This window comes from Trichechus manatus, unplaced genomic scaffold, assembly GCF_000243295.1.
Source record: "Trichechus manatus latirostris isolate Lorelei unplaced genomic scaffold, TriManLat1.0 scaffold00020, whole genome shotgun sequence".
In the NCBI taxonomy this organism is placed as follows: domain Eukaryota; kingdom Metazoa; phylum Chordata; class Mammalia; order Sirenia; family Trichechidae; genus Trichechus; species Trichechus manatus.
Window position 1 is genome coordinate 23,694,030 of NW_004443956.1, and position 12,002 is coordinate 23,706,031.

The following is a 12,002-nucleotide window of genomic DNA, read 5'->3' on the forward strand; positions in this document are numbered from 1 at the left end:
CACTTGACTCGTTGTGACTCAGTTTTCTCTGTCAAAGAGATTGGAGATTATCTCTAAGATTTTTTAAAATTTCTAAATGATGTGACTTTACCTGCCAACCCAGTTGTTTAATTTTGTTCAAGTAGTAGATAACATTAAAGAAAAGCTGAGATCAGTTGCTTTTTTTTTTTAGAAAAAGAGAAAATAAGATTCATTAGAAGGAGAGGGAGAAAGACTCAGACAGAAAGAGAGAAATACAAAATGCTCCCACAACAAAACAGCCCCTGGAGCAATCTCCCACAAATTGGGTGTAAGTGTCAATCTTAAGCACAGCCTGAACTCCCGTTCAGAAGGGCCATCTCTGAACACCTGGTCAGGTCACAGCACTGGGGGCTGAGGATCCGCATCCAAACACCTCATTAATGTGCCTACAAGCATCTCTCCTCTCTTTGCTAGGGATGTAGTCTCACCTGGACCATCCACTCAAAGGGCCTTTAATTACAGTCGGGTTGGAGAGCTCCAGTTAGAAGACAAACCAGGCTTTACACAACACATTATAAAATTATAGCACAATGTAATCGGTGCAGTAGACTGGGATAAACAATCTATTTTTGGTTCGTTTGATGCTATGAACCAAATTAAGATAAAAAAGAAAAAAGAATATTTCAGTAGGTAGCACAAACAACAGTGGGAGTGGAAATAACGGAAAACATCAGTTTTCACAAGTCACACGGGTCCTCTGTAAACTATCACAGACACTACAGAGTCATCAGAAAGCTTGCTACAGCCTCATGGTGAGGGTGTCCACCTCATAATGAGGATCTGGGAGTTGGGAGAACGAGCAGTGAGGAAAAAGTACTCTCATGGTGGGTTCCTCTTTTGTGTCTTCAATTCTCCAAAGAGAGAGTAAGTAGAGTATATTAGACTCTGAAGCTAGGCTACCTAGGTCTGAACCCCACCTCTGATGCTTACAAGCTGAGTGACCTCTGCTTTGGCAAGTCATTTAACCTCTAAGCCATTGTGAAATGGGGATAATAATAATAGGGCTTGGTATAGAAGTGTTTGTGGCTGCTATTGCTGCTTCTCCTGCAACTGTTGTTGTTAGGTGCCATCCAGTTGGTTCCAACTCACAGATACCCTACGTACAACAGAAAGAAATACTGCCTGGTCCTGCGCCATCCTCCCAATTGGAGTTATGCTTGAGCCCATGGTTGCAGCCACTGTGTCAATCCATCTCATTGAGGGTCTTCCTCTTTTTCACTGACCCTCTACTTTACCAAGCACGATGTCCTTCTCCAGGGACTGGTCCCTCCAGATAGCATGTCCAGAGTATGTGAGAGGAAGTCTCACCATCCTAGTTTCTAAGGGGCATTCTGACTGTACTGTTTTCCACATGTCCCACAAGTGTTTGATGGATGAAAACAAGGCGAAAGAAGGCTGGTTTGGGAGGCTGGTCTAATCACTGTCAGCACAACTCTGTGTGATCTGTGTGACCTTGGACAAGCCATCTAATCCCCTGAGCTTCATTTTCACCAACTGCAAGACTGAAAAAAATAATTCCTCTTTCCTTAAAGCCATTAAAGTAGTTGCTTAAAGTAGTTGCTTCTGCAATTACTACTCAAAAAACCTGTTGCCACTGAGTTGATTCTGACTCATAGTGACTGTATAGGACACAGTAGAACCGCTCCATAGGGTTTCCAAGGAGTGGCTGCTGGATTCGAACTGCTGACCTTTTGGTTAGCAGCGAGCTCTTAACCACTTTGCCACCAGGGCTCCTAACTACTACTACAGTTTCAAATCCCCTATTTTGAAGATGCTTTAAGCCTCAATTCAACATACTTATAATATTGGGTTTTCTAATCATTTTTAAGATTCTAGTCATCCAAATCTGGAAATTAAAAACCTAGTAGTATGAACATCTACCAATTTCCAGCTCATGGTATGGACACTCCTTGTACATGAATTCCTCAAATGATGTTTCAGAGAAGTCCACTTTGGGTTTCCTTGGTGTGGTCTACCATGTGTATGAAGCAGCTGAGAACTACTGTAAAAGTTTTTTGGAAATTTAAATTAAAATGATATTCCTCTAGGCATATTCCTGAACCCATAGTGTTGCCAGGTGCTAAGAGGTAGAATCCACTCACCCACCCGTCCCACAAGTGCTTGCTGGGTAAAAACAAGGGAAAAGAAGGCTGGTTTGGGAGGCTGGTCCAATCACTGTCAGCACAGTTCTGTGTGACCTGTGTGACTTGGACAAGCCATCTAATCTCCTGAGCTTCACTTTTACCAACTGCAAGACTGAGAAAAGAATGCCTCTTTCCTTAAAGCAGTTGTGAGGATTAAGGTGAATACAGGTAGTGCTTAGCTTGGCACATGACGCAAAGGAAATATTTGACAAATGGTAGTTGGAACCCTGGTGGCGCAGTGGTTAAGAGCTCAGCTGCTAACCAAAAGGTTAGCAGTTCAAATCCACCAGCTGCTCCTTGGAAACCCTACGGGGCAGTTCTACTTAGTTACTATCACCCTCACCATTATCATCATCATCACCATTACCATCGTCCTAGTTTTCTAGTGCCGCTATAACAGAAATACCACAAGTGGATGGTTTCAACAAAGAGAAGTTTATTTCCGCACAGTAAAGTAGGCTAGAAGTCCAAATTCACAATGTCAGCTCCAGGGGAAGGCTTTCTCTCTCTGTCGGACTTCTCATCAATGTTCCCCCAGACTAGGAGCTTCTCCATGCAGAGACCCCGGGTCCAAAGGACATGCTCTGTTCCTGGCACTGCCTTCTTGGTGGTACGAGGTCCCTAACTCTCTGCTTGCTTCCCTGTCCTTTCATCTCTTGTAAGATAAAAGGTGGTACAGGCCACACCCCAGGGAAACTCCCTTTACATTGGATCAGGGATGTGACCTCAGTAAGGGTATTACAATTCTACCCTAATCCTCTTTAACATAAAATTAAAATCACAAAATGGAGGGCAACCACACAATACTGGGAATCATGGCCCAGCCAAACTGATACACATATTTTTTGGGGGACATAATTCCATCCATGACAACCATAATTACAGCAGCTACCGGTGTTGTGTGCCACGCTCTGGGCTGAATTCTACAGGGGAAGAGTGACTCAAACGTGGTCCTGTCCTCAGGAGCTTGCAAAAGGAAATGGGAGTTAAGTCAAGGATGTTAATACTGTAATTCAAAGTATACTATTAGAGAGGTTCAGGAAAGGGATAAGAGGTTTGGAAGGAAGTGTGTATACAGCTTGGGGAAATCACAGCAACTTCCTGAACCCCATCCAGCCACATATGCACACACCCTGCACTGGACCCCCTGCCAGCCAAACAGTGAGAGTCATGGAAGTGCCCCCTCCTCCTGCCATTCCCAGCTTCACCAGGGTTCAAGAGTGAAATGGTGGGCATCCTTCCTTTGATAAGCATGCCTCTCATGGAAACCCACCCACCCAGGCCCAGGTCACAGAATTATGAATTCAGACTGATGGAAAGGCCTGGGGTTTCTCTGATTCCCACATACCAGTAAACACTGAGCAGACGACACTTTCATCTCTACACTGGTCACTCATGCTCAAAAGACATTAGGGACAAATTAGGAAACCCAAACTTGCCCATTTTTTGACCACACAACAAACATTTTCTCTCATTTGTCTCAGTCTGAAGGCAGCGTTGACAAGCATACTTGATTGAGATGAGCTTGCTGCCGACGTGACAAAGCATGTGACAGCAAGGTGGGCCTCCAGCTTCCTAACGAGTCAGCACCAGCAGTGCCGCTGTAGGAGATCAGATTTGGGAGCTCAGAAGGAAGTCTCAGGAACCTCAGCTTCCAGCTCATTAAGGTAGAGTTAGGGGTACTCCATCATGCCATTCTGTGCTCAAGTGGTCACGTAATTCTGGCGACTTGTTTAGTATTGCCATCTCTCTCTCTGTTTGTCCCTCTCCTTAGTTGTCTCCTTGTCTCTCTCTGCCTCAGCATGGTGGAAATTTGTCAGTGTTTCATAGTGTTCATACTGCAAGTGGCCCGCCCATGTGAGGGGGGATGAAGATTGGGGGTGTGGGGCACAGAGGGTCATTCTTACTGCCAGTGCTGTTGCCAAGATAAAGAGCTTTCTTATGAATTCAGTGAAGCAGAGAAGCCTCATGCTGGCTTATACTGTGCTATCTTTGCAGCAGAGATATTGAGCTTTCAGTTAGAAAAATCAGTCCTCAAACACTTTTTACAGAGTACATGAAATCTATGGGGTTAAAAATGTGTCAAGTTCTAAGCTGCAAATTCAAGGAATTTGCAGAAAGCTGACGGTAATATGAGGTGCAGATGGTGAATTATAGATATCTTCAAATGATTTACATTATGCTTGTTTGGAATTACTCTAAAGAGACAGATGACAACATGAAGTAGATATGGTTGTTTCTCATTTCCATTCTAATCTCTATGCCCCCTTCCTTTTCCTCTATCTTCTTCACTTCTTCAGGCTCTTTCTGGGCTGCTCTTTGGACTTTCCAGCAGCTGTGTCCTACAGCCTCATACTCAGCAAATAAAAAGTAAAGGAAATGGGCTGAAGTGGAGAATTTCAATCCATTTTTCTGTCGACCTGGAATAAGCACAATGTTGGGAGTTAGAGATCAAATCGACTATCATAAGCAACTGGAGGACAGTGGGAGTAATAATTGCAATAATGGCCAATATTTACCGAGCACTTGTCTGTCAGTTTGTCATACTGTGGGGGTTTGTGTGTTGCTGTGATGCTGAAAGCTATGCCACTGGTACTCAGATACCAGCAGGGTCACCCATGGCAGACAAGTTTCAGCTGAGCTTCCAGACTAAGACAGACTAGGAAGAGGGACCCGGTAGTCTACTTCTGAAAAGAATTAGCCAGTGAAAACCTTATGAACAGCAGTGAAACACTGTCTGATATAGTGCTGGAAGATGAGCCCCCCAGGTTAGAAGGCACTCAAAAGACAACTAGGGAAGAGCTGCCTCCTCAGAGTAGAGTTGACCTTAATGATGTGGATGGAGTCAAGCTTTCGGGACTTTCATTTGCTGCTGATGTGGCAAGACTCAAAATGAGAAGAAACAGCTGCAAACATCCATTAATAATTGGAACGTGGAATGTACAAAGTATGAACCTAGGAAAATTGGAAATCATCAAAAATGAAATGGAATGCATAAACATAGATATCCTAGGCATTAGTGAGCTGAAATGGACTGGTATTGGCCATTTTGAATTGGACAACAATATGGCCTACTATGCTGGGAATGACAACTTGAAGAGGCATGGCGTTGCTTTCATTGTCAAAAAGAACTTTCAAGATCTATCCTGAAATACAATGTTGTCAGTGATAGGATAATATCCATACGCCTAAAAGGAGGACCAGTTAATATGACTATTATTCAAATTTCTGCACTAGCCACTAACGCCAAAGATGAAGAAATTGAAGATTTTTACCAACTTCTTCCGTCTGAAATTGATCGAACATGCAATCAGGATGCATTGATAATTACTGGTGATTGGAATGCAAATGTTGGAAACAAAGAAGAAAGAGTGGTAGTAGGAAAATATGGCCTTGGTGATAGAAATGATGCCACAGATCACATGATAGAATTTTGCAAGACCAAAGACTTCTTCATTGCAAATACCTTTTTTCACCAACATAAACGGTGACTATACACACGGACCTCGCCAGATGGAATACACAGGAATCAAATCGACTACATCTGTGGAAAGAGCTGATGGAAAAGCTCAATATCATCAGTCAGAACAAGGCCAGAGGCTAACTGCCAAACAGACCATCAATTGCTCATATGCAAGTCCAAGTTCAAACTGAAGAAAATTAGAAAAACTCCATGAAAGTCGAAGTACGACCTTGAGTATATCCCACTTGAATTTAGAGACCATCTCAAGAATAAATTTGATGCGTTGAACACTAATGATTGAAGTTCAGAGGAGTTGTGGAATGACATCAAGAACATCATACATGAAGAAACCAAGAGGTCATTAAAAAGACAGGAAAAAAGAAAAGAACAAAACGGATGTCAGAAGAGACTCTGAAACTTGCCCTTGAATGTCGAGCAGCTAAAGCAAAAGGAAGAAATGATGAAGTAAAAGAACTGAAAAGAAGATTTCAAAGGGTGGCCCGAGAAGACAAAGTAAAGTATTACAATGACATGTGCAAAGACCTGGAGATAGAAAACCAAAAGGGAAGAACATGCTCAGCATTCCTCAAGCTGAAAGAACTGAAGAAAAAATTCAAGCCTCGAGTTGCAATAGTGAAGGATCCTGGGGGAAAATATTAAACGATGCAGGAAGCATCAAAAAAAAAAGATGGAAGGAATACACACAGTCATTATACCAAAAAGAATTGGGCAACATTCAACCATTTCAAGAGGTAGCATATGACCATTGGCAAAAAACAAACCTCTAGGAATTAACGGAATACTGAGATATTTCAACAAATGGATGCAGCGCTGGAAGTGCTCATACGTCTATGCCAAGAAATTTGGAAGACAGCTGCCTGGCCAACCAACTGGAAGAGATCCATATTTACGCCTATTCCCAAGAAAGGTGATCCAACCGAATGTGGAAATTATCGAATATCACACAGAAGTAAAATTTTGCTAAAGTTCATTCAAAAGAGGCTGCAGCAGTATGTTGACAGTGAACTGCCAGAAATTCAGGCTGGATTCAGAAGAGGACGTGGAAACAGGGATATCATTGCTGATGTCAGATGGATCCTGGCTGGAAGAGAGAATATCAGAAAGATATTTACCTGTGTTTTATTGACTATGCAAAGGCATTCGATTGTGTGGATCATAACAAATTATTGATAACATTGCAAAGAATGGGAATTCCAGAACACTTAATTTGCTCATGAGGAACCTGTACACAGATCAAGAGGCAGTTGTTCAGACAGAACAAGTGGATACTGTGATGGGTCTAGACTATTGGACCAGAATGAAAGACTTGCCAAAGCTCTCTTTACTTTTAACATTTTATCGGTTGCCAAAGATGGTCGTACCGCTGCAGAACGACATTTTATCCCCCCTGACACCAGACCTCGCCCACAGGTCCTCTATAAAGATCCTCAAAAACTGTCTGGCAAGGACCTGTAGAATTACTAACCTGGGGGCGAAGGTATGCGGCTGTTTTGTCTCCTACAGGTCCACTTTGGATTCCTGCTCAATTAGTAAGACCATATCATGACCCAGCGACAGCCACCACCCTTCCGATGGGAACTGCCGCCATTCTCACACTGGAGTCTGTCCTGTCCTTCTCGGCAGGCGGCGGTGCAAGCGGGTGCCCTCCTCCCCTCGGGGCTGCCTCGGGCTGACCAGGCCCCAGCCGGCGCTGCGGGAGCCGGAGGAGCCGGAAGAATGCATGGCCGGTGGCGGGGCCAGCGGAAGGAGCGGCGGCGGGGCTTGGCCCGCTCTGGCTGTGGCGCGGCCCGCGCTCCGTCTCCCGCGGTGCTCCGAGCCCAGTCCCGGGTTGCCACTGCCTGGGCTCACTGGCCCGGTCGCCTGGGGTGTCGCTGCCCAGGACGGCCCCACCTAGAGGCTCTGGGCAGGCGAAAGCAGGCCTTGCGCTCCAGCCACGACTAGGGGTCCCAGACATGCCCCACGCTGCGGCTCCCCTGCACAACGGCACACTCTGCCCTGCGCCTCCGCCCCTTCCCTTCCCTTCTCTGAACCACCGCCACCACCCGTTCGGCAGCCGCCATCCGACCCGACTCCAGAGCTACAACTGACACTGGCACCTCTTCCCCCGGGGATGAACACTGAAGTGCTGCCATCCAACCCGAAATCACCCCTTCCCCCGGGGATGGACACTGAACAATGGAGATCTACAATACCGGTAACATGCGGAGGTCTGAAAGCCCTCTCCTCCAAAGCTGAGCATATCCTCTCAACTACAGGTGCCCCACTTACACCTGAAAACCTGTTTCTAGCTATGGTTTCCCTCGTGATAATCAATCCTCAATAATCATCCTATATTATCTTGTTAATCAGTAATTTGTTAATCAGTAAGTTCCCAGTGAAAATTTGTTATGTGTAAATTCCTCTATATTTTCTCCTTCTCCTAGTTAGATGCTTCTGTACAGATAGATTTCTAAGTTAGATGATTCCTTTCCAATTGATAGTAAATTTGTGTAAATTAGTGTTTGTTTGATTGTTAAATCTGTTATGATGTGTAAATTACCCTTCCTAGTGATTCCCTTCCACGTAACGGCAAAGCTGTGTAAATTATTGCTTGTTTGATTGTTAATGATTCTTTGAGCCTTTATAAATCTTTAAGCCTTTAAGAATAATAATTTCAGTGGATGTTAAAAGTTAGTGTTTACCTGATAAAATGAGAGTCAGAGGAAACCCATTGGTCCAACAGTATAATATCTTTTGAAGATCATCCTCTATTGCCATACACACCTAAAAGGCACATTGAGTCTGCTCACTCCGGCTATGCAATTGATAAGAGCATCGCTCTTACTTAGTAACCTGGTGAAGAACCAGATGGTATGCAGTGGAAAACCAGCACTGTGAGTTTAAAGAGCCTGCTACGGCCGCCATCTAGGAACATTAAGCCCAGGCATTAAGTAACAACCTGGTGAAAAACCAGACGGTATCCGGTGGAAAACCAGCACCGTGAGTTTAAAGAGCCTGCTATGGCCGCCATCTAGGTGACTAAGTCCAGGTGTTACTCATAGCTGTGCTACTTCTCCTCCTTAAACATATAGAGTGTGCCCCAGCTGTAGCTGGGCTCACAAGGACTCACTAAGATGCCAGGCCCTGAGGTGTGGAGACAGTAGCTGAGATAATCTTGGATTTTATCTCGTAGAGAAAATTTTACTTTGTCCTAACGGACACTTGTTGGACCAGTGAAAACCCTCTTGATTCTTATTCCATTAACTAAACAAAAGGGGGGAAATGTGGGGATATATGCCATTTAAACATGGCTGCACTATTGACAACTGCAGCTCCCACAGGCCTCTATGCTGCACAGCATGTTGAGACTTGTCCCCAACATGTTGAGACTTGTCATGACTTGTTTTTCCAAATCTATTGTCCCGTTGCTGATTGGCTTGTTTACCTGAATTCCTTCTCCCTCGCCCAAAACTTAATGTTACTCACCCAAAGCCCATTGTTCTGTTATTTGCTTCACTGCTTGCTGTATTGACTATAAATAAACTCCTGGGACTGAAGCTGAGGGTCGACTCCTCAGAGTGACCCTCCTGGCCCCACTTCTCTGTAAGAGTTGTGTTTGGTTACTGTCTCCGCCGTCCCGACATTTGCCGCTGCTGCGACAATACTGTATGGTTTAAACTCAGGAAAAGTGTGCATGAGGGTTGCATCCTTTCACCATACTTATTCAATCTGTATGCAGAACAAACAATCCTAGAAGCTGGCCTATATGAAGAAGAAAGAGGCAACAGGATTGGAGGAAGACTCATTAACAACCTGTGTTATGCAGATGACACAACTTGCTTGCTGGAACCGAAGAGGACTTGAAGCATTTACTGCTAAAGATAAAAGACCACAGCCTTCAGTATGGATTACACCTCAACATAAAGAAAACAAAAATCCTCATAACTGGACCAATAAGCAACATCATGATAAATGGAGAAAAGACTGACGTTGTCAAGGATTTCATTTTACTTGTTCCACAATCAACACCCATGGAAGCAGCAGTCAGGAAATCAAAAGATGCATTGCATTGGGCAAATCTGTGGCAAAAGACCTTTTTAAAATGTTGAAAAGCAAAGATGTCACCTTGAAGACTAAGGTGCGCCTGACCCAAGCCAAGGTATTTTCAGTCGCATCATACACGTGCAAAAGCTGGACAATGAATAAGGAAGACTAAAAAAGAATTGACACCTTTGAATTGTGGTGCTGGTGAAGAATATTGAATATACCATGGACTGCCAAAAGAATGAACATATCTGTCTTGGAAGAAGTACAATCATAATGCTCCTTAGAAGGAAGGATGGTGAGACTACGTCTTACATACTTTGGACATGCTGTCAGGAGGGATCAGTCCCTGGAGAAGGACATCATGCTTGGTAAAGTACAGGGTCAGGGAAAAAGACGAAGACCCTCAATGAGATGGGTTGACACAGTGGTTGCAACAATGGGTTCAAGAGTAACAATGATTGTCAGCATGGTGCAGGACCGGGCAGTGTTTCATTCTGTAGTGCATACGGTCACTATGACTAGGAACCGACTTGATGGCACCTAACAACAACAACAACTGCCAGCAAGAAAAGTCTACTGATCTACTTCTGAAAATCAGCCAATGAAAACCCAACAGCCCAATCCCCAACTGGTCATAGGGATGGTGCAGGACCGTTGTGCACGGAGTCGCCATGAGTCAAGGGCCTCAATGGCAGCTGACAACAATTGCCAGTCTCAGTTCTTAGGCTTTATTTGTTTCAATTCATTTTAATCCTTTCAGCAACCTCATGATGTAAACACTGCTATCCCATTTTACAGATAATGAAATAAGTTCACCCAGTTAATAGGTGGGGAGCTGGGCTACAGCCTTGGCTGCCTGACTTTGGGCTGTGCTCACAGCCCTGTGCAGAAAGAAGCAGGCTCACCTGTGGTCTGTAGGATAGAAAATGACAGGGCTTGTGTTCAGCTGAGTTTGGAGAATAGAACTTGGTGATCTCTACTTTTTGACTGAAAAAATAAACATTAGAAAGTTGGACACAATTCCAGGGTTCTGATATTAGCTCTACCACCCTTTAAGTGTTTGAAATTAAACATTTCACTTCATCTATCTCAGCCTCAGTTCCCCTATCTGCAGAGTGAGAAGACTAAACTAAAGATCTCTAACCAAAATCCAAACCAAACCCATTGCCGTCAAGCTGATTCCGACTCATGGTGACCCCATGTGTGTAGAGTAGAACTGTTCCATAGGGTTTTCAAGGCTGTGACCTTTCAGAAGCAGATTGCCAGGCTTTTCTTCTGAGGTGCCTCTGGGTGGGTTTAAACCAGCAACCTTTTGGTTAGCACTCGAGGGCTTAACTGCACCATACCGGGACTTCAAAAGTCTCTAGGGTCATTCTTATTCTAATGTAATAAGTCTACAGATAGTGCAATAAAACATTAGGTAATGAGGTCACTGCTTTGTTTTTCTTGTCCACCTCACCTGCTCTGAAGAATCCATCTGGGAGAAGTAACAACAACAGTCAGGAGGTCAGAGAATACCAAAGTAGCTTCTCACATATGGTGACGTGAGAAGTTAAACACAGATGAAGAGAAAAAAGAGAATGTCTTCTGCCCATACAGAACACAAAATTAAAGAAAAACACGACAAAGATATAGCTGCCCACAATGCTTTGCTCCTGCTTAATTTGTATGTTTATGTAACAGCCTCTTGTATTAGAAAGCCAACTACAAAGAGCAAGTCCTATGCTATATTCATCTCTGTATTGGCAGTGGTTACCACAGTGCCTGGCAGGTAGCAGAAACTCAACCCCTGCTCACTGAGAACCTAGCATGTAAAAACACAGAAGGGAAGGGAACAGAAATTGGGTCTAAGAACATTAGTTTATCATATTGCAAGTGAGCTCACTATTTTATCCCTAGCACCTTAGTGTCTGTCACATCGTAAGTGCTCAATCTGGTGAATGGATGAAAGAACAAATGTATAATGGAGTGGGGCTGCTTCTGCAGGTAAGACTTTATCACTTTAAGTGTTAGAGAAATTATGAATGATAATAACTACAGCTAGCATTTATCAATCCCTTACTATGCATTAGGCACCAATGTGTGTGCATTCTTTTTTTTTTTTTTTTAAACTGTACTTTAGATGAAGGTTTACAGAACAAACTGGCTTCTCATTAAACAGTACACATATTGTTTTATGACATTGGTTACCAACCCCATGACATGTCAACACTCTCCCTTCTCAACCTTCGGTTCCCTATTACCAGCTTTCCTGTACCATCCTGCCTTCTTGTCCTTGCCCCTGGGCTGGTGTACCACATTAGTCTTGTTTTGTTGTATAGGCTTAT

At 43.9% G+C, this 12,002-nt stretch overlaps 1 protein-coding gene across 1 annotated transcript in view; it reads right to left on the minus strand.

The window, feature by feature from the left end:
• Window positions 1-12,002, minus strand: part of PTPRN2 (protein tyrosine phosphatase receptor type N2) — a 1,314,151-nt gene that overhangs the window by 1,048,131 nt on the left and 254,018 nt on the right. The window contains exon 5 of the mRNA XM_004372789.1: window positions 7,244-7,586. Within this exon, the coding sequence (XP_004372846.1) occupies window positions 7,244-7,586 (343 nt within the window). The remainder of the gene's footprint in view (window positions 1-7,243; window positions 7,587-12,002) is intronic.